Genomic DNA, 24514 nt, shown 5'->3' with positions numbered 1-24514 from the left:
CCCTGCAGTCCCTCCATGCTCCTCCCCTCCCCCGTCCCCCACCTTCTCCCCTCCCCGTCTGTGACCTGGCCTGGCCCGGGTGCACCCCTGACCCGGTGGCCCCTCCCGGCCCTCACACGGGCTTGCCCTGCTCTGACCCTGCCTGCCCACGACACGGGGTCTGGGCCCGTCCCCACTGGACGGGCTGTTTGCGCTCCGCGCCCTGGAGTCCCCGCTGGCAGTTCTGTGGTGTGTCCGGCAGAACGTGGCTCTCCTGGAGGAGGAGGCAGACATCAACCAGCTGACGGAGTTCTTCTCCTACGAGCACTTCTACGTCATCTACTGCAAGTTCTGGGAGCTGGACACGGACCACGACCTGCTCATCGACGCGCAAGACCTGGCCCGACACAACGACCACGGTGAGCGGCCCCGCCCCCGGGGGCGGGACAGGGCCGGGACTCGCAGAGCGGGCGCTGCGCGGGCTCCTGGTCTCTCCAGAGAGGCCACGGCTGCCCCACACCGCCCGACCCCTGCCCTCGGGGCCTGCACCCGCACTCCCGCCGGACCTGCTGGGGCACTTGGGAGACGGGCACACACCGCGGACATGCCCACGTGGCGTTGGGGGCGCCCTCAGGCGGGCGTGGACCGGAGATCTCCCGCACTTGGCGGCTCCCCATCGGAGCCACTGTCATTCCCCCAGCTCTTCCCACCCCCAGTCTCCTCTGTGTCCCTGAGAAGGGGGGGGTCACCCCGCCGTCATCTCAGGCCAGATCCCCTGATGGGCTTGGTGGGGGCCAGTCCACGGGTCAGCGCAGAGCTCACGGCGCCAAGCTCACAGCGCCTGTCCCTGTAGGGGAGACGCCTGTTCCCACAGGGCTCTGTGTCCCTCCCCTCCTCCGGTGTGTGTCCCTGAGGAGGGGGGGTCACCCCTGCCGTCATCTCAGGCTGGGTCGCCTGATGGGCTTGGTGGGGGCCAGTCTGCGGGTCAGCCCCGAGCTCACAGCGCCTGTCCCTGCAGGGCTCCGTGTCCCCCTTCCTGCCGTGTTGCTGGTGCTGCCTGCTGCCAAGCCTTCTAGCGCCTGCCTGTGGGGGCACGGTGCCATCTGGAGACCGAGTCCCAGCTCGGGGCCCTGTGGCCGCGGCGGGTGGGCTGGCAGCGTCGGGCCCGGAGTCGGCCTGGTGAGAACAGCAGAGAGACACGTTTGCTGGGGAGGCTGCAACTCCAGCCTCCAGGTGTGACCGGAGAGCCCTTGTGGGTCCTCAGGACAGAGAGGCTGGAATAGCTAAATCCGAGCTTCCTTGCATTTTAGGAGCAGCAGTGAGGAATCCCGTATAAATAGTTTTTAAAAAATTTTATTACTTTTTTAATTGAAGGATAATTATTTTACAAAATCGTGTTCGTTTCTCCTGAACCTCAAGGTGAGCCAGCCAGAGGTACACACAGGTCCCCTCATCCCTCTAGGTTCTCACAGAGCCCCGGCTTCAATTTCCTGAACCTCCCTTTCCAAGAAACCAAATCTTCAAGGTATGCAAAATGGGCTGAAATCACCTGTGTGGTGGATGCCTGGTTTTGCCAATGGTTTCTTTAGAACTGTAGGTTTCGGTGCACTGGGCTTCCAGGTAATGGCGCCCACGAGCGGGGTTCTGAGTCCTCGGGGCACTCATCTGTTTGTGGTCAGTGTGGCCTGGATGGGCCCCTGAGGTCAGCCCCTCCTTGAATAGCTCAGGCTGGCCCCGCAAGGGCCTAGCGATCCTGGTGCGTGGGCGCCTGAGCGTGCGTGCGTGGGCACCTGAGCCTGCATGCGTGGGCGCCTGACCGTGCGTGCGTGGATGCCTGAGTGTGCGTGTGTGGGCGCCTGAGCGTGCGTGCGTGCGTGGGTCCCTCTCAGTTCCACTGTTGATCTCGACCCTGACCCCCGCCATGAGATCAGCACAGGCCTTGGTGGCCGGGACGCGCTCATCAGACCCTGAGGCGCCCACCTCGTGGCCCAGGGCTGGTTCCCACGTCCCCGGGGCCTTCTGTCCACCCTTGTGGTTCTCACGTCCGGCGGCTCTCGTCAGCCGCTTTTGGGGGTCTGTCACCAAACAGGGCCGCTTGCTGGGGTCTTCGTGGCCTCGTTTGTCCTCGGGACACAAGTGACCCTGGGCACGGTGGTCTTGCCGCCGGGACAGGACACGGGGCAGTTTCGAGTACGGCCCCCGGAGTGCCCATGGGCTGTGTCAGCGTGGGTTTTGCACGGGCTCGCCCTCCTGTGTGAAGAGGAGCGGGCTGGAGCAGAGCGGACGGGTCCTGAGTGGTTTTCTGCCCTCATGTTGCCAGGCGTGGGAGTGCGTCTGAGTCACCTGTCCTGATTCCCTGGGGCTGTTGCCACGCGCGTGGGGGGCCCTCAAAGAACAGGAAGTCACCCTCCCAGTTGTGACGCCGGAGGCCCTAAATGAACTTCTTTATGAAGGCCCAACACCCACGTGGCCCGTGAGGGTTACCTGAGGCAGCTGTAACAGATGACCGCAGATGGGGGCTCGACACCCGTCCTCCCCCAGCCCTGGGGACCACACGTCTGAGGTCGGGGTCCCAGGGCTGAGCTCCCTGCAGAGGCTCCAGGGGAGGGCCCTCCCCGCCTCTTCCGGCTTCCGGGGGCTCCGGGCGTCCCTCCGGCCTGGGCTGGTGGCCGCCTCCCTCCCGTCTCCGCCTCCGTCTCCACGTGGCTTCGCCGCTGCATCCGTGTCTCTCCTCTTCCATGTCTTATAAGGACCCTGTCCCTGGGTTTAGGGCCACCCCCACCCAGGAGGACCTCATCTCAGACCTTCACTCCATCACCTCTGCAGGGACCCTGTTGTCATATAAGATCCAGTTCCCACGCTGGGAGGCAGGACGTGGATGTATCTCTTTGGAAAACCTTTTTCAGCCTCTGACACCGTCCAGTCGTTCTTCTCAGAGGAGACTTTTATTGAGGCAGGATGAATGGGGAGGAAAGGATGTTTTGTCTTTATTTCACCATTTTTGTGGTTACTTGCCTAAGTAGGGGCTGAAAAGTGTCCCCAAGATTAATGTACTTGAGTTGTGAGCCCTGAGATTTCAGGAGGCGGCTGTCTTTGGACATAGTCTTTAAACAGGGGATAAAGGTGAAATGAGGTCGCTAGGCTGGTCCTGATCCCACAAGACTGGGGTCCTGATAAGAAGGGGAGGTCGGGACACAGACGCACTCGGGGGCGAGCGTGTGAGGACTCGGGGAGGAGGGAGCAGCCCTGCCCACACCTGGGGCTCCGACTCCAGCCTCCAGGATGAGGGGAGGATCCCCACATGCTGTTTAAGCCACCCTGTGTGTGGTGATCCATCTGATAGCCCCGGCCTTCCACTGTTTCTTCCTTGAACATGGTTGGCACGCATCTGGGTTCTGATCACAAGCGCGTTGTGTTTGGAGGCAGAGCCCATGCAGGAGTGAACGTGCGTCCTGCTGTCCACACTGCCCTCATTCCTGGAGCTCCGGGGCCAGTGCCTGCCTCTGCAACTTGGACTGAGGCTCAGGTCCCGGGCCTGGGTGGGTTTCCCCAGCGGCTCAGCTGGTTTAAGAACCTGTCTGCCAGTGCAGGAGATGCAAGAGACTTGGGTTCAATTCCTGGGTTAGGTACATCCCCTGGAGAAGGGAATGGCAACTCACTGCAGTACTCTTGCCTGGAGAATTTCATGGACAGAGAAGCCTGGTGGGCTACAGTCCACAGGGTCGCAAAGAGTCGGACACGCCTGAAGCAACTTGGGACACACCTCTGTTCACCCGCTCGGTCATGTTCCACTCTTTGCGACCCTGTGGACCGCAGCACGCCAGGCCTCCCTGTCCATCACCATCTCCTGGAGTTTATCCAAACTCCTGTCCATTGAGTTGGCGATGCCATCCAGCCATCTCATCCTCTGTCATCCCCTTCTCCTCCCGCCCTCAGTCTTTCCCAGCATCAGGGTCTTTTCCAGTGAATCAGCTCTTCGCGTCAGGTGGCCACGGTATTGGAGTTTTAGCTTCAGCATCAGTTCCTCCAGTGACTATTCTGGGTTGATTTCCTTGAGGATGGACTGGCTGGGTCTCCTCGCAGCCCTAGCAGCACGCACGTGCACACACACCGACACACACACCCAGGACTGGGAGGCGGTGGGCAGTGTCCAAGGAGGCTTGTACAGGAAACCCAGGCCCCCAGGGTCCCGCGCAGCCAGACCTGGGTCTCCAGGCTCAGCCCGGAGCCTGCCTGGCCGCGTCCACAGCCGCCGCGTGGGGCACCAGGACCCCCATGCGGAACTCATGGCCTGACTCCTCTCTTGCAGCTATTTCCACCAAGATGATTGACCGGATCTTCTCTGGGGCCGTGACGCGGTGCGTGCCAGTGGGCTCCCAGCAGGGCTGGGCTGGCTTTCCCAGGAGCATCCAGCTCTGCCTGTCACTCCTGACCGGGGTGGCCGTGTTCTGAGGCACCTGAGGTCGTGCCTTAGGAGCTCGTGTATAGGGTTTTGCCATGTGAGGTCACAGGTAACGGGGACACACGCCATTGTCACAGGAAGTCATGAGTAAGAGAGACGTGTGCCGCTCGTGTAAGGTCGTATGTAAAGGACACACATGCCTTTGTCATGTGCGGGCATGTGTAAAGGACACGTGATCATTACACGTGTGAGGTCATAAGTTATGGGCACACAAAGCACGCTCTTGCCATATGACACCGTGCATGGGGGGACACAGGGCCTGGGCATGCAAGGCTGTGAGGGGGCCCTGAGCTGGGCACGTCCTTCTGCTCCAATCCTCGCCCCCCGCCCTCCTCGGCTCTGAGAGACCCTCCCCTGCGCCCGCACATACTCTCAGGCGCCTCCGGGTGGGATCCAGTCTGGGACTGAGTCCCTGCAGGGCTCCGGTCACCCCTGGACGTGGGCAGGGACTCGGGCCTCAGGCTGCTTCTCCCTGACGCTGCCCTCGTCTCTTGAATCCAGAGGGAGAAAGGTGCAGAAGGAAGGAAAAATCAGCTACGCGGACTTCGTCTGGTTTCTGATCTCCGAGGAGGACAAGAAGACCCCCACCAGGTGGGTGTTGGGGCCTGCGCTCTGTTCAGGCTGTTGGGACCCTCGCAAGAGGAGCCCAGTGGTTACCCACTGGTGAGGGCGCCCCCCGCGGCCCATCCCTGTGAGGGCGTCTCAGAGGGGGTCATACGAGGGGGTGGTCCCGGGGGTGGGGTCTGTCCCTCCCTAATCCTGGTGGGAGTGGGTTTGGGTGGACGGCTGTCCTGGTGGACGTGTGACCCTCCCGGCCGCAGGATCGAGTACTGGTCCCGGGGGTGGGGTCACCCTGGTCGGAGCGGGTCTGGGTGGACGGTCATCCTGGTGGATGTGTGACCCTCCCGGCCGCAGCATCGAGTACTGGTCCCAGGGATGGGGTCACCCTGGTTGGAGCGGGCTTGGGTGGACGTGTGACCCTCCTGGCCGCAGCACTGAGCACTGGTTATAGAGGTGGGGTCACCCTGGTCAGAGCGGGTCTGGGTGGACGGCCGTCCCAGCGGACGTGTGACCCTCCCGGCTGCAGCATCTAGTACTGGTCCCGGGGGTGGGGTCACCCTGGTCGGAGCAGGTCTGGGTGGACGGCCGTCCCAGTGGACGTGTGGCCCTCCCGGCCGCAGCATCGAGTACTGGTTCCGCTGCATGGACCTGGACGGGGATGGGGCACTGTCCATGTTTGAGCTGGAGTACTTCTATGAGGAGCAGTGCCGGCGGCTGGACAGCATGGCCATCGAGGCCCTGCCCTTCGAGGACTGCCTGTGCCAAATGCTGGACCTGGTGAAGCCCCAGACTGAAGGTGCTGTGCGGGGCCGGGCCTTGCGGAGGGGGTGCCCCAGGGAAGTGGGGCCCCTGGGGGAGGGGGACACCCAGGGTGTGGAGATGCTCTGGGGAATAGGGTTGCCCCCGGAGTGGGGAGCTCAGGGGGATGGGGCTCAGCCTGGAGGGGTTCCCCAGGGAAGTGGGGCACCCTGCAGTGGGGGACACCCCAGGGGAGGGGGATAGCCTGTGGGGGATGCCCTGGGGAACCGGGGTGCTCCTGGGGAGGGGGACACCCCAGGGGGTAGGGAGCCCTGGGGGGTGGGAAGCCACAGGGGAGGTGTGTGCCCGACCTCGGGAGGGTAGTCGCGTCCAGGGCAGGTCAAGTGTGTTCTTGTGTAACTGAGCACCATGCACTTCCGGTCACTGGGGGTGGACGCGACCCTTGTGGCACCGCCCTCTTCAGCCCTAGCGAGTGACCCCTGGGGGTGGACATGACGCTTGCAGCCCCACCCTCAGCCCCCACATGTGACCCCTGGGGGTGGACGCGACCCTCGTGGCCCCACCCTCAGCCCCCACGTGTGACCCCTGGGGGTGGACGCGATCCTCGTGGCCCCGCCCTCAGCCCGCGCGTGTGACCCCTGGGGGGTGGACGCGATCCTCGTGGCCCCGCCCTCGGCCCGCGCGTGTGACCCCTGGGGGGTGGACTTGACCCTTGCGGCGCCGCCCTCAGCCCTCGTGTGTGACCCCTGGGGGTGGACGCGACCCTCGCGGCGCCACCCTCAGCCCTCGCGTGTGACCGCTGAGTCTGGACTCGCCCTCACAGCCCCGCCCTCAGCGCACGCGAGTGGTGAGCTGACGTGGAGACTGCATGTGCCCCGGGGCTGGGGACGGTCGCCATGTCCCTTGGCCGCGTTCCTCTGCCGTGCTCTGTCATTCTCCACCGGGACCCCAGTGTGGGCGGGGCAGGGGCCCCTGCACAGGGCTGCCCTTCTCAGGCCCAGTGCCGCGGCCCGGGGATTGCGTTGGTTGATCTGGGATCCAGGGTGCTTGGTGGGTACATCCCAGGGCGCCCAGGATGCCTGCCAAGGTCACAGGAAGGCTCTGCCTCCAAGTGGAATGCCTGGGTGTCCTGTGTCCTGGGAGCCCAGTCTCGGGTGTTGCCCTGCGGACTTGTCCTGGGGCCGCGTGCCTGGGCCCTCTTGCCCGGTCCAGGCTTCGTCCGGCTCCATGTCTATGGTCTAGGGCAGCTCGGGTCCCACCCTCTGGGTTAGGCGTGCAGACCCCTATATCCCCTGATGAACCCCCAGGGACACACAGGGCTCTGGTCCCCCAGCCACCCGCCAGGCTTCCTCCACACCAGGAGCACTCCTGTGGCTGGGCTGGCGGCAGAGCACACGGTGCTGTGCCATAAGGCATGTGGCTTTGCACACGTGAGGGGCCTGGGTTCCCTGGGGTGCCTGGGAGCCACGTGTGCTCAGAGCCACCCACGTGTGCTCATGACATGCCCATGTGCCCACGAGCTGCCCTGCGTCCAGGAGCCCCACTCCACACGCCAATGAGCTGCCCCAGGGGCCCATGAGACTCCTCTTCGCTTCCCTCGCGGCTGCCCTGAGCGCTCACGCCCTGCGCCCCCCACCCCGCCCACCCACGCTCCCAGCTGTCCCCCAAAGTCCCCTCCGTGCACCCCTACCCACGCGCTCACAGCCGGGCCCCTCCCGCAGGGAGGATCACGCTGCAAGACCTGAAGCGCTGCAAGCTGGCCAACGTGTTTTTTGATACCTTCTTCAACATCGAGAAGTATCTGGACCACGAGCAGAAAGAGCAGGCGTCCCTGCTCAGGGTGAGGGAACGTGATGGGGGAGGCCTGCGGGGGACGTGCGGGGGAGGGGGCGCCGGGCCGCTCCTGGGCGACCCCGTACCGTGCTCCGCAGGAGAGTGAGAGCGAGGGGCCCGAGCTGTCCGACTGGGAGCGCTTCGCTGCTGAGGAGTACGACATCCTGGTGGCCGAGGAGGCCGCAGGGGACCCCTGGGAGGACGGGTGAGCGCAGGGGACCCCTGGGAGGACGGGTGAGCGCAGGGGGCGGAGAACTGGGTCCCGGGAGGAGGGGTGGCCGGGAACGGGGGCAGGGAAAAGGGCTGCCAGCTGGGGCCGGGAGGACGCCACCTCTGGCTGCCGCTTCTGGGGGAGGGTTTCCAAGGGGCTGTGGCCCTACCGCCGAGGGTGGGGAGACTCTGACTCCGAACCGTGCCTGGTTCTGCCCCAGGTGCCCGGCCTTAGCGCCCTGACTCTGGGAGCTCTTCCTGCTGAGTCAGGCCCTCCCCCAGCCCGCGGAGGGTCCCACCAGGGCCCCTGTGGGGTACCTATCAGGGCTGCATCTACTCTCTGAGGGTGGCACCCGCAGGCCCCCAAGGGGCGCAGATCCCACAGAGGGAGACGGGGTGGGGAGCCAGCTGGGCGGCTGAGCTGCTGAGCACACAGCTGTCCAGTGTGCCCGCTGTCCTGCCCCCGGGTGTCAGGGTGTCGGTGGGGGGTAGAAAGCTGCTCAGTGGGCTGGCTGTCCTGCCCCCAGGTGTCAGGGTGTTGGGTGCACACAGCTGCTCAGCGGGCCCGCTGTCCTGGCCCCGGGTGTTAGGATGTTAGGTGCACACAGCTGTTCAGCGGGCCCGCTGTCCTGCCCCCAGGTGTCAGGATGTTGGGTGCACACGGTGGGTGCGGAGGGCGGGCGCTGTCCTCACGGGCCCCTCCCTGCAGATACGAGGCCGAGCTCAGCCCCGTGGAGCAGAAGCTGAGCGCCCTGCGGTCCCCGCTGGCCCAGAGGCCCTTCCTGGAGGCGCCGGGCGGCCTGGGCACCGTCGAGCTGTACGAGTACGAGTGTGGGGGCGACGACCTGCCGCCCTCGTGACCCGCGGCTCCTCGGGGCCCCTGTGGGCCGTGGGTGGGGAACGCGGCCGAGCAGCCGTCGGCCTCACCCAGTGCAGTGCGTCTGTCTGTGGTGCGTGCGTCTTTATTCAGCACAGAAGTGGCTGCAGATGGCCCCGCGGTGCCTCCCCAGCGGGCAGGCGGCCTAGGCCCGCTGCCCTGTCCAGGTGCTTGGAGGCCCCCGTCAGCAGACGGTTCACCCCGGTGGGAACCCGGCGGTGCTGTGGTGGGTCTGCCCGGGCTGTCCCCGCGCTGACCTTGGGCCGGCTGTGTCGGCAGGAACATTCCAGGAGCCACAGCGCCCGCTGTCCCACGGGGCCCCTGCAGGGATGCCGCCCCGGCCAGGGCCGAGGGAGCACCCAGGTCAGTGTGGCCCAGCATTTCTGTGTACGTGTACAAAATGTGTAAAGTTACCTTCTATTTGCTGTGCAGAGCGGTTTAAAGAGTTTTATGAGATCACGTTTGTATTTTGAAATAAAGAATTTAAGGATTTTCAGCCCGAGGCTAACCTTGAGACAAGACGAGACACGGTAGTAGGGGATCCTGAACGCAGGTCACAGATGGACACGACACGGATGTGGGGGTCCCCGCAGGGAGACTGCGGGACGTGCAGAGCCACCGGGCATGGGTCACAGGCTGGGGCCCCAGGGCTGTGCAGCCTGCACTCTGGCCGCGGCGGTCCCTACATGGCCCCGGGGCGGTCACTTCTGTGCATGACAGGGTGTGAGCCTCCCCTGCACACACCGCGCTGTGAGACCAGACGTCCGGCCTCCACGCCGCTCCGCCCACCCCCGGGTCCAGCACTGCTCCGGGCCCCGCGGGACAGCATCAACCCGAGATTCCAGGGGAGGGTGGGCTCCCACGTGTCCAGTGGAGGTGGCCGAGGAGCATCCCCCAACCAGGCCTTGGGCAGGTTGTCTCAGGTCCTGGCACCCAGCAGACCTCGCGGAGGGTCCCTCCCTTCTGCAGCTGAGCCCCTGTGCCAGACACAGGCCCTCCTCCCTCCTGCAGCTGAGCCCCCCTGCCGGACACAGGCCCTCCCAGAGTAGGTGGGGTGGCGAGAGCTGGAGTGGGGGTCCCTCACACTAGACCACGCGGGCCTGTCTTCCTGGCTGCCCCACCGTCCGGAGCCCCAGCTGCAGGGTTGAAGCATTCCAGGGGTAGAATGGAACCCCAAAGCAGGGTTCAGGACCTCTGGGGACCCCAGTAACACTTCCCACACAAGGCGGAGTCTTGGGCTCCGGGGGTGCAGTCCCAGATTCGGGCCACCCAGGCAGACGTCATACTCCCCAGAGTCAGGACATTTCAAGGCCAAATTTGGGGCCTATGAGCCACACTTGGACATCACCACATGGTTGACACCGAAATCAGATTGATTATATTTTTTGCAGCTGAATATGGGGAAGCTTTATACAGTCAGCAAAAACAAGACCAGGAGCTGACTGGCTCAGATCATGAACTCCTCATTGCCAAATTCAGACTGAAATTGAAGAAAATGGAGAAAACTAGACCATTCGGGTATGACCTAAATCAAATCCCTTATGACTATACAGTGGAAGTGAGAAATAGATTTAAGGGACTAGATCTGATAGAGTGCTTGATGAACTATGGATGGAGGTTCGTGACATTGTACAGTAGACAGGGATCAAGACCATCCCCAAGAAAAAGAAATGCAAAAAACCAAAATGGCTGTCTGAGGAAGCCTTACAAATAGCTATGAAAAGAAGAGAAGCGGAAAGCAAAGGATAAAAGGAAAGATATAGCCATTTGAATGCAGAGTTCCAAAGAATAGCAAGGAGAGATAAGAAAGCCTTCCTCAGTGAACAATGCAAAGAAATAGAGGAAAAGAACAGAATGGGAAAGTCTAGAGATCTCTTCAAGAAAATTAGATTCCAAGGGAACATTTCATGCAAAGATGGGCTTGATGCTGTGAAAATGCTGCACTCAATATGCCAGCAAATTTGGAAAGCACAGCAGTGGCCACAGGACTGGAAAAGGTCAGTTTTCATTCCAATCCCAAAGAATGCTCAAACTACCACACAATTGCACTCATCTCACACATTAGTAAAGTAATGCTTAAAATTCTCCAAGCCAAGCTTCAGCAACACGTGAACCATGAACTTCCAGATGTATAAGCCTGATTTAGAAAAGGCAGAGGCACCAGAGATCAAATTGCCAACATCCTCTGGATCATGGAAAAAGCAAGAGAGTTCCAGAAAAACATATAATTCTGCTTTATTGACTATGCCAAAACCTTTGTGTGGATCACAATAAAGTGTGGAAAACTCTGAAACAGATGAGAATACCAGACCACCTGACCTGCCTCTTGAGAAACCTATATGCAGGTCAGGAAGCAACAGTTAGAACTGGACATGGAACAACAGACTAGTTCCAAATAGGAAAAGGAGTATGTCAAGGCTGTATATTGTCACCCTGCTTATTTAACTTATATGCAGAGTACATCATGAGAAATGCTGGGCTGGAGGAAGCACAAGCTGGAATGAAGATTGCCGGGAGAAACTTATAACCTCAGATATGCAGATGACACCACCCTTATGGCAGAAAGTGAAGAGGAACTAAAGAGCCTCTTGATGAAGGTGAAAGAGGAGAGTGAAAAAGTTGGCCTAAAGCTCAACATTCAGAAAACGAAGATCATGGCATCCGGTCCCATCACTTCATGGGAAATAGATGGGGAAACAGTGTCAGACTTTATTTTTCTGAGCTCCAGAATCACTGCAGATGGTGATTGCAGCCATGAAATTAAGAGACGCTTACTCCTAGGAAGGAAAGCTGTGACCAACCTAGATAGCATATTAAAAAGCAGAGAGGTTACTTTGTCAACAAAGGTTCGTCTAGTCAAGGCTATAGTTTTTCCAGTGGTCATGTATGGATGTGAGAGTTGGACTGTGAAGAAAGCTGAGCGCCGAAGAATTGATGCTTTTGAACTGTGATGTTGGAGAAGACTCTTGAGAGTCCCTTGGACTGCAAGGAGATCCAACCAGCAGTCCTGAATATTCATTGGAAGGACTGATGCTGAAGCTGAAACTCCAATACTTTGGCCACTTGATGCGAAGAGCTGACTCATTGGAAAAGACCCTGATGCTGGGAAGGATTGAAGGCAGGAGGAGAAAGGGCATGACAAAGGATAAGATGGTTCGATGGTATCACCGACTCAATGGACATAAGTTTGGGTGAACTCCGGGAGTTGATGATGGACAGGGAGGCCTGGCGTGCTGCGGTTCATGGGGTCGCAGAGTCCGGACACGACCGAGCGACTGAACTGAACTGAGCCACACACATCCCAAGGGCAGAGTTCAGGATCCGGGGGGACCTATGTGGACCCCCCAGGACCACAGTCGAGTCCCCAGCGTACACTTCAGAGCCGTGGAGCGGGTGCAGAGCCCGTAACACGGTTCAGGGTACCCCTCGGGTCAGATTCCAGGCCCCAAGGCAGTGGCTGGGACCTCCGGGTTAGGGGGCGCACTCGGACGCGCAAGGCAGAGCTTTGGGCACCCGAGGGCGGAACTGGACCAGCAAGCCCAGACCGCCGGCCTCGGGCGGAGGCTGTAGTGGGGCCCGGCTTGGGTGCGCGGCGCGGCTCGGTTCCGGCGCTACACGCCGGGGGAAGGCCGCAGCAAGCATCTCCAACAGAGAGCCGCGTGCCTCACGGCACCGCCTGAACCCGCCTCCCGGCCGAGACTCGCGCACAGCAATCAGGCGGTGGCGGCGAGTGCCCGAGCGACCAATGGGCAGCCTGTAAAGGAGCTGGGTCTGCCCCGAGGCCCCGCCCTGTTGACCTTGGTAGCCAATGGGCAGCCGGCAAGGGATGAGGCCCTGCCCCGTTGATCCGGGTGACCAATGGGAAGCCGGTACAGGAGCTGGGTCCTCCCCGAGGCCCCGCCCTGTCGACCCGGGTGACCGATGGGCAGCCGGCTATGGAGCTGGCTCCGCCCCGGAGGCCCCGCCTTGTTGCTCAGAGCGCGCAGGATGTGGGCCTTGCGGGCCGCCGTCCGCGGCGGCGCCTGGCTCTCTCGCGCGGTTCGCGGCTGCAGGCCCCCGAGGGCCGCGCTGCTGCCGCCGCCGCCCCGCCCCGAGCGCGCCCTTGCCGCTGTCCGCGGAGGCCTGGGGTGCTCGGAGGGGCGGGAGGGTGGAAGGGGCGGCCCACGTGCGGATGGCCGGAGAAGCCGGGCTGACGGGGAGGAGGAGCCCGAAGATGCGGAGGAGGAGGAAGACGAGGAGGAGCTTCTGAGGAGGGACCCGCTGCTGCCCTCGGGGACACGGCGCGTGTGCCTGGTTCACCCTGAGATCAAGTGGGGGCCCGGGAAGCCGCAGGGGACCCGAGGTGACCGAGAGCGCGGGGTCGGGCGGAGCGAGGAGGCTCGAGCTTAAGGGGCGGGGAAGTCGGCGCTTCGGAGGCGGGGCTTCTGGGGCGCGACTCGCGGGCTGAGCTCAGGTCGGGGACGCCAGAGGCGGGGCTTCTGGGGGCGGACCTCGAAGGCCGGAGCTCATAGGTCGGGGCTTCTGGGGCGGGGCTCCAGAGGCGGGGTTTCTGGGGCCTGCCTTCGACGCTACAGCCGGTTAGGTGGGGCTTCTGAGGCGGACTCGGAGGCTGAACCGCCCATTCCCTCGCTGGCTCCGGGAGCCGCACCCCACCCCGCCACCATGGGCCTGGAAACCCTCATTCTGGGCACAGGCTCCCTCCTGCTTTGCACGCAGCGAGCCCCTTTCCCTTTGAGCCACTCCTGGGTGTCGCTCTGCCCTGCTCCCCCGGGGCCTCCCCATCCATAATGCAAACGATCCCAGCAACTCACGCGGGGTGCCGGCGGGGTGCCGGCGGGGTGCCCCTCGGCTTTAACCCTTTTATGGACCCACTTTCTGCGCCGCTAAATACTAAGCCCGGAGATGGTGCACAAGCTTCTGAAGCAGAAACGGGAACCGGCTGAGCTCTGAGCGGCGGGGAGGGGGCGCTTGTGGTCTCAGAGTGGAGGGGACGGGCTCTGGAGGGAGGGTGACCTCCTGTGAGGATCTGGCCACTGAGCTTCACGTCTCACCGGAGAACAAGCCAGAGCCCCGCACAGCTGTGCTCCGGGCCATCGCCCCCAGTCTCCCAGCCCCTCCAGACCTGTGCCAGCCCTGTCCACCCCGTCAGGGCTCAGAGCCACGCGGTGGCACCACTGCCCACGTGTCTGTTGTCCATCAGCTGCCCTGCGAGGGATCGGCCGGAGGAGAGACAAGAACAGGGCAGGTCCTGGTCGCCTTTGATCCACGGCCTGCGTCCCCACTCCTCCGGATTCTTGTCCTGGGTGACTTCTGCCTCCCACCGGCCCCATTATTCTGACTCCTCAGGGCCACAGACCTTGGGTGGGAGCCTCCTTGCTCATGCTGGGCTCGGCAAGGGCAGCCACTGAGGAAAGCTGGAACTAGGCTCTGGTCACCCAGGACATGACACCCTCCCAGTACGGGACTCAGCCCAACCCCACATACAGGACGGCAGGCTCTGCGGGCCCTGGGAGCTTCACAGGAAATGCTGTCTCAGTTCAGTTCAGTTCAGTCGCTCAGTCGTGTCCGACTCTTGGTGACCCTATGAATCGCAGCACGCCAGGCCTCCCTGTCCATCACCAACTTCGGGAGTTCACTCAGACTCACCTCCATCGAGTCCGTGATGCCATCCAGCCATCTCATCCCGGGTTGGCTCCTTCTCCTCATGCCCCCAATCCCTCCCAGCATCAGAGTCTTTTCCAATGAGTCGAGTCTTTTCCAGTGAGTCAACTCTTTGCATGAGGTGTCCAAAGTACTGGAGCTTCAGCTTTAGCATCACTCCTTCCAAAGAAATCCCAGGGTTGATCTATGCTGTCTAGTGGGTCACAAAGGACCCTGAGTCCCCACAGGGCAGACCTGCCTGATGCCAAAATGGCGGGGGGGGTGGCGCTGTCCCTGCATCCCCTGCTCAGCTCTGGCTCCCCTCCCCTCCCCTCCTGTTCCCTCCCCGATCCTCCATCCCCACTCTTGACCATCCACCCAGGACAGATCTCCGCTTCAAGGAAATGCCCATTCGGGTGCTTTCTGGGAACCTTCGTGTGGCCAGGAAGCAGGAAGCCATCCCAGCCTGGGGGCATGAGGGCCAGGACCCTGGGCAGGGCTGACCCGCCCGGAAGTGGCCCTCACACTGGCCCGTCTCTCCCCTAAGCCGAGTGGCAGGTGGCGGAGGCGCGAGCGCTGGTGTGCACGCTGGACGGCTGGTCGGTGGTGGCCACGATGGTGGTGCCCACCAAGACGCCAGACAAGAAGCTCATCTTCGGCAGAGGGACCTTGGAGCAGCTGACGGGTGAGTCCATCGCACGTGCCACAGCCCCCTCCTAGAGTGGCGCGGGCTCAACCGTCCCTCTGGGCCTCATGGCACGTGGTTGATGCCATCCAACCACCTCATCCTCTGTCGTCCCCTTCTCCCGCCCTCAGTCTTTCTCAGCATCAGGGTCTTTTCCAATAAGTTGGTTCTTGGCGTCAGGTGGCTAGAGTATTGGAGCTTCAGCTTCAGCAGGTATGAGACCTATTTTCCTGGAAATGGACTGTAGCCTGGGTCCTCCCTGACCCATGCTCCATGCCCCCTCAATACAGTGCTCGGAGACCCAGGGGATGTCCGGGGGACACAGCCGATCAAAGCGCAGGGTCGGTCCCCAGACGCTCGTTGCGGGCACACCAGCCTCTGACCGGGGGTGCTCTTTTCCTAGAGAGGATCAGAGGGTCCCCGGAAATCACCGCCGTCTTCCTGAACGTGGAGAAGCTGGCCACGCCCACCAAGGTACCGCAAAGCAGCGGGTCAGCAGGTCTCCAGGAGCCTGGGCTCACGGCTCATCCCCTCCCTCCCTCGCTCTCTGGTTTTTCTAGAAAGACCTGGAAGCCGCCTGGCGTGTGCCGGTGTTTGACCGGTTCACCTTGGTTCTTCACATATTCCGCTGCAATGCCCGCACCAAGGAGGCGCGACTGCAGGTGGCGCTGGCCGAGCTACCTCTGCTCAGGTGCGAGCAGGACCCGGGCTAGGGCAGACAGACCCCCACCACCACCGAGACCCTCTCTAGCGACCCCCACCCGGGACCTTCTCTAGGGACCCACCCTCCACCGAGACCCTCTAGGGACTCCCCCTCCACGGAGATCCTCTAGGGACCCCCCCAACCAGGACCTTCTCTAGGGACCAACCCCCTCCATCGAGACCCTCTAGGGACTCCCCCTCCACTGAGACCCTCTAGGGACCCCCCCCCAACCAGGACCTTCTCTAGGGACCCCCCCTCCACGGAGATCCTCTAGGGATCCCCCCAACCAGGACCTTCTCTAGGGACCCCCCCCTCCACTGAGACCCTCTAGGGACCCCCCCCTCCACGGAGATCCTCTAGGGACCCCCCGCTCCACTGAGACCCTCTAGGGACCCCCCCACCAGGACCTTCTCTAGGGACCCCCCCTCCACAGAGATCCTCTAGGGATCCCCCCAACCAGGACCTTCTCTAGGGACCCCCACCCCTCCACTGAGACCCTCTAGGGACCCCCCCTCCATGGAGATCCTCTAGGGACCCCTCCTCCATGGAGATCCTCTAGGGACCCCCCCCAACCAGGACCTTCTCTAGGGACCCCCCTCCACTGAGACCCTCTAGGGACCCCCCCTCCACGGAGATCCTCTAGGGACCCCCCCAACCAGGACCTTCTCTAGGGACCCCCCTCCACCGAGACCCTCTAGGGACCCCCCCCCTCCACCGAGACCCTCTAGGGACCCCCCCCTCCACCGAGACCCTCTAGGGACCCCCCCTCCACCGAGACCCTCTAGGGACCCCCCCTCCACCGAGACCCTCTAGGGACCCCCCTCCACCGAGACCCTCTAGGGACACCCCTCCACCGAGACCCTCTAGGGACCCCCCCCTCCACGGAGATCCTCTAGGGACCCCCACAACCAGGACCTTCTCTAGGGACCCCCCCTCCACGGAGATCCTCTAGGGACCCCCCCAACCAGGACCTTCCCTAGGGATGCCCCCCCTCCACCGAGACCCTCTAGGGACCCCCCCTCCACGGAGATCCTCTAGGGACCCCCCCAACCAGGACCTTCCCTAGGGACACCCCCCCTCCACCGAGACCCTCTAGGGACCCCCCTCCACCGAGACCCTCTAGGGACCCCCCCTCCACTGAGACCCTCTAGGGACCCCCCCTCCACCGAGACCCTCTAGGGACCCCCCCTCCACCGAGACCCTCTAGGGACCCACCCTCCACTGAGACCCTCTAGGGACCGCCCCTCCTCCACCGAGACCCTCTCTAGGGACCCCCGCAACCAGGGCCTTCTCTAGGGACCCTCCCAACCGGGACCTCTCTAGGGAGCCCCCTCTAGGGAGCCCTCCCAGGACTGTCTCTAGTTTTCATATATCTAGACATGTTTCTAGGTGTGCTGAGGGTGAGATGTGGTGAGTAGGGCTGCAAGCTCGTGGGCCGCGGGTCCCATGTGTACGTGAGCAGAGACATGTTACCCAGGGAGGGGCCCTCTGTCCTCGCCCGTGATGGCCCATGTGGGAGGGGGCCCCCAGCAATCCCTCCTCCAGGAACCCCACCCCCACCCCAGCCCCCTGCTCTGTCCTCGCCCCATGTCCTGTGGTGGACGCACTTATCCGCCCATCTATTGAGCCAACCGTTTCCAGCTAGGTCCCACGTGAAAAGCAATGTTGCCCACCTGGGTGGACGCGGACGGAGCTCTCGCTACACCATGGGGTCAGGTATGTGTCTGAGGGCTCCTCACGAGATGTGCAGAGGGGGTTATCGTGGCCACCACCCCTACAAAGGGGACAGTGTCCCCCACAAGTCCTGAGAGGGCCTCTCTGTGGTCACATTCAGAAAGGGTGGGTATCAAGGGGCCCCAGGGCTGAGCTCCGTCCAGAGGCTCCAGGGGAGCATCCTCCCCGCCACTTCGGGCTTCCGGGGGCTCCGGGCGTCCGTCCCTGGGCTGGTGGCCGTCTCCCTTCCGTCGTTGCCTCCATCTCCACGTGGCTTCTCCCCTGCGTCTGTGTCTTATACGGACTCTGTCCTTGGGTTTATGGCGGCCCCTACTTCAGGTCCTTCACTTCATCCCCTCTGCAGAGACCCCATTTCCAAATGAGGCCCCATTTGTAGGTCCTAGGCATGAGGGCATGGATGCTTTTCTGGGGCACTGCTCAGCCCACTGTGGCCATCATGCGGACTCTCCCCTCGGCCTTTCCCTCTCAGGGATGAGGGGGAGACCAGGTGACCCCAAAGGGCAGTAGGGCTGGGTTAAGGCCGCCTTCCTCCGGACAGAGCCGTCTCCCAGCAGGAGGTGCCAAGGCTGTTTGTGCCGGGGGCGCAGGCTAGGGGTTTTGTCCCTGGAGTCCTGACACCTGTCAGACCCCCACAGGCCGCCCCTCCTCCCCTCTGCCCGCCCCACCCACCACCCCCAGCTCTTGCCCCCCTACCCTGGGCCTGCTTGCCGACTCGCCGTCTCGGGTGTTTTTAGGCGAGTCCTTCCTGCAGGTGCAGCAGCGTCTCCTGAGAGACAGGGAGGCCAAGATCCAGAAGGCCCTGGAGAGACTCCGCCGCAAGAGGCGCCTTCTAGGGCAGCAGTGGAGGCGGAGGGAGTTCCCAGTGGTCTCTGTAGTGGGATACACGAACTGTGGTGAGGGGCGAGTCAGGGGTGGGGGCCAGGGCATGGCTAGGGGCAGGGGCCTCCCCAGGGAGCAGCTGGCGGGCGGGGCCTCCCTGGGGCGGGGCAGTGCTGGCGGGTGGGGCCTCACTGGGGCGGGGCTTGTGGATGGACGCGCCCTCGGGCCAGGGTTGTGGGTTGGATCTCCCTTAGGCTGCATTGGTGGGCGGGCCCTCCCTCGCACTGGGCAGGGCTCTATGGGGCTGATGGGCGGGGCCTCCCTGGGGCGGGGCTGTGCTGGTGTGGGGCCTCCCTGTGTTGGTTGGGCCTCATTCGGGCGGGGCTGGTGGGTGGACCCGCCCTGGGGCCAGGGTGGTGGGTGGGATCTCCCTCAGGCTACACTGGTGGGCGGGGCTGCCTGTGTCTACATTCCCACCCCATGGCAGGCACATAGCATCCGCCCAACGGCACCATCATGCCTCTGTATGAGGACACCCACATCACAACTCATGGTCCAGGACCCCTCCCTCTGTCTCCGGGAATGCGTCCTCATCTCACGCACATGTGACCACTGTGTACACCATCACTCTTGTGTATAAGCATACCGCATCACAGCTCACATGGTCCAGAACACCTCCCTCTTTCTCCAGGGACGCCTCCTCATCTCACAGTCACATGTGACCACTGTCTACACCATGCCGCTTGTCTGTCTACACTAACCCTCCCACCCAGGCCCGATTTATCTTACCCGGAATCCTGAACAATAGCAGCTGTGTTCTTCAACGACTGGTGCCTGACAGCAGGGCCCTGCAGAGAACTCCGGGCTCAGACACCCTCCTCGCTCCCATCCCACCGTCCAGCACCCCGAGGTCAGAAGTGGACGTTAGGGGACCCGAGACTGCCTGAGATGCATGTCCCCTTGACCCCGACTTGCAGGGAAAAGCACGCTGATCAAGGCCCTGACCGGGGATGCCGCCATACAGCCCCGGGACCAGCTGTTTGCGACGCTCGACGTCACGGCCCACGCGGGGCGGCTGCCCTCTGCACTGACGGTCCTTTACATGGACACCATCGGCTTTCTCTCCCAGCTGCCCCACAGCCTGGTCGAGTCCTTCTCGGCCACCCTGCAGGACGTGGCCCATTCGGTGAGTGGGGAGGGCCAGGCTGGTTCTCCGTCAGATACCAGCAGACGGGGAGGGGGGATGGTTCGCTCCTTATGACAGCACAGGGCTGTGTCCCCATACGCCAGACATCACAGGGACCAGATCCTTTCAAGCCCCTGCACTCAGGGACCTAGGCCTGACTGTACAATTTTAAGTTTTGTTTTTCATTTATTACCATTTATTTTTGGCTGTGCTGAGTCTTCACAGCTGTTTGGGCTTTCACTAACTGTGGCGGGTGGGGGGCCTCTCTGTGGTTGTGGTAGGCGGGGCGCCTCTCTCTAATTGTGGCTGGTGGGGGCCTCTCTCTAATTGTGGCGGGTGGGGGCCTCTCTCTAATTGTGGATGGTGGGCGCCTCTCTCTAATTGTGGCGGGTGGGCGCCTCTCTCTAATTGTGGCTGGTGGGGGCCTCTCTCTAATTGTGGATGGTAGGCGCCTCTCTCTAATTGTGGCTGGTGGGGGCCTCTCTCTAATTGTGGCGGGCGGGGGTCTCTCTCTAGTTGTGGTGGGCGGGGTGCCTCTCTCCAATTGTGGATGGTGGGCGCCTCTCTCTAATTGTGGATGGTGGGGGCCTCTCTCTAATTGTGGCGGGCGGGGCGCCTCTCTCCAATTGTGGATGGTGGGCGCCTCTCTCTACTTGTGGCTGGTGGGCGCCTCTCTCTAATTGTGGCGGGCGGGGGTCTCTCTCTAATTGTGGCGGGCGGGGGCCTCTCTCTAATTGTGGCTGGTGGGGGCCTCTCTCTAATTTTGGATGGTAGGCGCCTCTCTCTAATTGTGGCTGGTGGGGGCCTCTCTCTAGTTGTGGTGGGCGGGGTGCCTCTCTCCAATTGTGGATGGTGGGCGCCTCTCTCTAATTGTGGATGGTGGGGGCCTCTCTCTAATTGTGGCGGGCGGGGCGCCTCTCTCCAATTGTGGATGGTGGGCGCCTCTCTCTACTTGTGGCTGGTGGGCGCCTCTCTCTAATTGTGGCGGGCGGGGGTCTCTCTCTAACTGTGTTGGGCGGGGGTCTCTCTGTAATTGTGGCGGGCGGGGCCCTCTCTCTAACTGTGGCTGGTGGGGGTCTCTCTCTAATTGTAGCGGGCGGGGGCCTCTCTCTAATTGTGGCGGGCGGGGGCCTCTCTCTAATCGTGGCGGGCGGCCTCTCTCTAACTGAGGCACGGCACCTCTCCCTGGTGGTGGTGCCCCGTTTTCTCGTCGTGACGCTGCTCAGTTGCCCAGCAGGGGCTCTAGCCCGAGGTGGTCAGCGGTTGCAGCGTGCTGGCTCATTAGTTGTGACGCACCGGCTTAGCTGCTCCGCGGTGCGTGGGATCTTCCCGGCCCAGGCACTGAACCCTCATCTCTTGCACTGGCAGGTGGATTTCTTACCATTTGCTAGGAAGGTGACCAGGGAAGCCCTACAGCAGTAGTTTTTTCCGAAAGAAATGCTAATTAAGAGGGGTTTCCCCTTCTGTGTTGGCGGTATCCGGGGCCCAGAGACAGTGAATCCCAAAAGAGCCTGGCGTTTCCTCAGCAGGGGGGCGGCAGGGCCCAGGGACAGGCAGCTTCTAGGTCACAGCAGCCGAGGCTAAGGGCACCGTGCAGCTGTCAGCTTCATCCTCCAAGGTTGCTTAAAATGTAAAATTTCTGACATGAACCTGAAGTAAAAGAAAACTTACTTCATCAAAAAGAGAACCTAGAAGTGAATCCCTTAAAACCAGACAGAGCACCTCCTTTCCGTGACAGAATCCCCTCCGCTGTGACTTCCTTTTTATCTCTATTTTCCCAATGCATGAGGGACCTGCGTGTAAAACATGGAACGGGGAAAGACCTTCTTTAACATGCGAGCTTGAAGGGTTCACAGAAAGGTGGGCCAGTCCAGAGCTGTGAGCATGGCAGTGTGGCTGGGCTGGCTGGTGGGGGGCTCAGTACTGTGGGGCGGGAGACTGGGGGGCAGGTTCGGGTGCCGAGCAGTCTCTGGGGCCAGGTGCACAGGGGGCGGCAGCCTCTGCAGAAACCCTAACGAGGGGCTGGGGGGCTGCGTGCACCACAGAGCCACCCTGTGATCTCAGGTCTCACCCACCTCTCAAGGTATAGGCCCCCATGGTGCGGAGCTCTGCCCTCACCGGGAGGAGCAGTGTCCTGGGGCTGGCGGGTCCTCCGGGGCTGGGGGCGGGAGCCCCTGGCCCCAAGATCTGACCACCTGGCCCACCTGGTCCTCAGGATCTGATCGTCCACGTCAGAGATGTGAGCCACCCTGAGACGGAGCTGCAGAAGGCCAGTGTCCTGTCAGCCCTGGGAGGCCTGGGCCTGCCAGACGCCCTCCTGGAGAGCATGGTGGAAGTCCACAACAAAGTGGACCTGGTGCCTGGGTGAGCCCCCCATCCCTGGAGTCTATGGTCCGAGTCCACAACAAAGTGGACCTGGAGCCCGGGTGAGCCCCCCATCCCTGGAGTCTATGGTACGAGTCCACAACAAAGTGGACCTGGTGCCCGGGTGAGCCCCCCATCCCTGGAGTCTATGGTACGAGTCCACAACGAGGTGACCTGGTGCCCGGGCGAGCTCGACATTGCTGAGCACGCTGTGCCGGCCGCCTGGACAGGTACACACCTGCGGAGCCCGACGTCCTGGCCGTGTCTGCCCTCCTGGGGCTCGGGCTGGATGAGCTGATGGCCAGGGTGGAGGACGCCATCCTGCGAGCCACGGGGAGACGGACCCTCACCCTGCGCGTGCGGCTGGCCGGACCGCAGCTGAGGTGCGTGGGGCGGGCCTGGATGGAGGGGTGGTAGCGCCGATGATCACTGTGCTGCGTGGGGTGTCAGTCATGTGAGCGGGCAAGGCCACGGTGCTGGGTGGCTTTGTCACCCCCGCGTCCCCACGCTCACCACGTACGAGCAGGGGTCTGGCCACGTGTCCATGCCTCGAAACTCACCCGCACCCCCAATTACCTCACCCTACCCTGGGAAGGCTGGGTGGGGGTTCAGGCTCGGTCAGGGCTCCATTCCCATCAGTTGCGTCTCCCTCCTGGCACGAGCAGGCGTATGGCCCTGTGTCCACTCGCCAGGACTGTGGGAGACGCTGGCCTCCCAATCCTGGGAAGGCTGGGTAGGGGTTCAGACACTGCTGGGGTCTTGGTTCCCACCCGTCGTGTGTCCCTCCCACTAGTTGTGTCTCCCACCAATCGCATGTCCCTCCCACCAATCACGTCTCCCTCCCACCAATCGCGTGTCCCCCCCTACCAGTTGCATGTCCTGCCCACCAATCGCGTGTCCCGCCCACCAATCTTGTGACCCCCACCCCCCCACCAATGGCGTCTCCCTCGCAGCTGGCTTCACCAGGAGGCCACGGTGCAGGCGGTGGACGTGATCCCCGAGGCCGGGGCTGCCGATGTGAAAGTCATCATCAGTGACTCTGCTTACGGAAGGTTCCAGAAGCTATTTCCCGGGTGAAAGGATTCTCCCCTCCCCAAAGATGAGGGCGCTGCACATTTCAGTCCCAGAGACAAGCACGTGTGTTGGGCGTTCACCCCCAACCCCACCGTCCCCACCCCCGCCAGCCTGGTGGGGACGGGACCCCGTGGGACTCTGGAGTGGTTCTGGCCAACCGTCGGGGCGTCTGGGGAGCAGATTTCTGTCCAGGATGGTTGACCACACACCAGACAGTAAAAGCTTTATGCGGTGTGTGTGTGTAAACTAGCCTCTGTGGTTTTTGTGCACCGGCCGCCCAGCAGACAGCTCGTGAACGCTGCCCTCTAGACAGGCAGGTCCAATTTGTGTGTTTGCTGTGTATCTCACACGGTCCTATCTGACCAGCCCGTCCTTGCACACGGCAGTGTCCAGGGAGTGATTAAAACGAGAACCCAGCAAGCGGGAAGGAGCTGCTCAGTAACAGGCCCAGCACACGGGACCCACTGCACAGGGCTAGGTGTCTTCACCTGAAGGGAAACACAAGCTCGGGCTTCTTGTTGACAGCCAGGTCCTGCTGGGGTGGAGAAGCGGGGCTGCGGAAGGACCGGGAGCAGAGCCCCCTCTCAGAGTGATGAACAGACCGGGGAGCCAGCTAGCCAGGGCCTCAGGGCACCTGTGCCTCTGGCTGCTCCCGTTCAGTCAGCTCAGCCCCTGCTTGTCTCCATCCTCCTGGGTCTGCTAGGTGGGGTGGACAGGCGCTAACCCTAACCCCGGTGGGTGGTGAGCATGTGACTTGGGATGAACCCCTCAGGCTCCTGGGGTCCAGCCCCCCTCAGCAGGCCAGGGCTGCCCTGGGGGTGCCCACATGGTCCCAGGGCTCCCTCAGTCATGGTCTCTTCCAGGATCCCCAGGGCTTGGCCACCCAGTTCCTCCCAGCTCCATTCCCAACTCCTCCCAGTCTGCAGGACACAGGAAGGACAGTGCAGGTCACTTCTGGCCTCTGGTCCCCTCTCCTCCCAGCATCCCCCCACCTGCTCCCCGGGGTTCCCCCCAGTCCTAGAAGCTGTACCCCAAGAACTCAGGGGAGCAGAGCTCACCTCAGAGCTGCTGCAGACACAGGCAGGTGACTGCTGGGCCTGACAGGGCTCAGCAGCTGAGACTCGCAGGTTCTACAGGACAGGGCTCAGCAGCTGAGACTCCAGGTTCTGGAGGACAGGGCTCAGCAGCTGAGACTCCAGGTTCTGCAGGACAGGCTTCAGCTGAGACTCCAGGTTCTACAGGACAGGTTTCAGTAGTTGAGACTCCAGGTTCTGCAGGACAGGGCTCAGCAGCTGAGACTCCAGGTTCTGCAGGACAGGGCTCAGCAGCTGAGACTCGCAGGTTCTACAGGACAGGTTTCAGCAGCTGAGACTCCAGGTTCTGCAGGACAGGGCTCAGCAGCTGAGACTCCAGGTTCTGCAGGACAGGGCTCAGCAGCTGAGACTCCAGGTTCTGCAGGACAGGGCTCAGCAGCTGAGACTCCAGGTTCTGCAGGACAGGGCTCAGCAGCTGAGACTCCAGGTTCTGCAGGACAGGGCTCAGCAGCTGAGACTCCAGGTTCTACAGGACAGGGCTCAGCAGCTGAGACTCCAGGTTCTACAGGACAGGGCTCAGCAGCTGAGACTCCA

At 62.5% G+C, this 24514-nt stretch overlaps 2 protein-coding genes across 3 annotated transcripts in view; both read left to right on the top strand.

The window, feature by feature from the left end:
• Nucleotides 1-8953, top strand: part of LOC138072489 (serine/threonine-protein phosphatase 2A regulatory subunit B'' subunit beta) — a 30211-nt gene extending 21258 nt beyond the window's left edge. Inside the window, exons 6-12 of one of the 2 annotated variants that reach the window (XM_068963532.1) lie at nt 242-398; nt 4289-4337; nt 4943-5032; nt 5623-5798; nt 7483-7601; nt 7693-7799; nt 8514-8953. In XM_068963532.1, coding sequence (XP_068819633.1) covers nt 242-398; nt 4289-4337; nt 4943-5032; nt 5623-5798; nt 7483-7601; nt 7693-7799; nt 8514-8664 — 849 coding nt within the window. In that variant the 3' untranslated portion in view covers nt 8665-8953. Of the gene's footprint in view, nt 1-241; nt 399-4288; nt 4338-4942; nt 5033-5622; nt 5799-7482; nt 7602-7692; nt 7804-8513 lie in introns of those variants that run through there. The other variant, XM_068963533.1, reaches the window with a different exon arrangement.
• Nucleotides 8954-12668: 3715 nt separating this feature from the next.
• GTPBP6 (GTP binding protein 6 (putative)) lies at nt 12669-23049 on the top strand. The gene is made up of 10 exons (XM_068963529.1): nt 12669-13023; nt 14869-15006; nt 15410-15480; nt 15567-15697; nt 17355-17425; nt 18178-18336; nt 19240-19448; nt 21664-21812; nt 22043-22195; nt 22766-23049. Exons 1-10 carry the CDS (start codon nt 12669-12671, stop codon nt 22887-22889), a joined length of 1560 nt encoding a protein of 519 aa, XP_068819630.1. The 3' UTR covers nt 22890-23049.
• Nucleotides 23050-24514: the final 1465 nt, after the last annotated feature.

The sequence above is a fragment of the Capricornis sumatraensis genome, unplaced genomic scaffold, assembly GCF_032405125.1.
Source record: "Capricornis sumatraensis isolate serow.1 unplaced genomic scaffold, serow.2 scaffold54, whole genome shotgun sequence".
In the NCBI taxonomy this organism is placed as follows: Eukaryota; Metazoa; Chordata; class Mammalia; order Artiodactyla; family Bovidae; genus Capricornis; species Capricornis sumatraensis.
Note: the sequence above shows the minus strand (reverse complement) of the source record. Positions and strands in the feature narration are given on the sequence as shown.

What these genes read in the sequence shown, in the direction of transcription:
- GTPBP6 (XM_068963529.1), top strand. Translation starts at nt 12,669, where the DNA reads ATGTGGGCCTTGCGGGCCGCCGTCCGCGGCGGCGCCTGGCTCTCTCGC. An exon ending in GAAGCCGCAGGGGACCCGAG is followed by an intron (nt 13,024 to 14,868) that starts GTGACCGAGAGC and finishes CTCTCCCCTAAG; the next exon opens with CCGAGTGGCAGGTGGCGGAG. An exon ending in CTGGCCGGACCGCAGCTGAG is followed by an intron (nt 22,196 to 22,765) that starts GTGCGTGGGGCG and finishes TCTCCCTCGCAG; the next exon opens with CTGGCTTCACCAGGAGGCCA.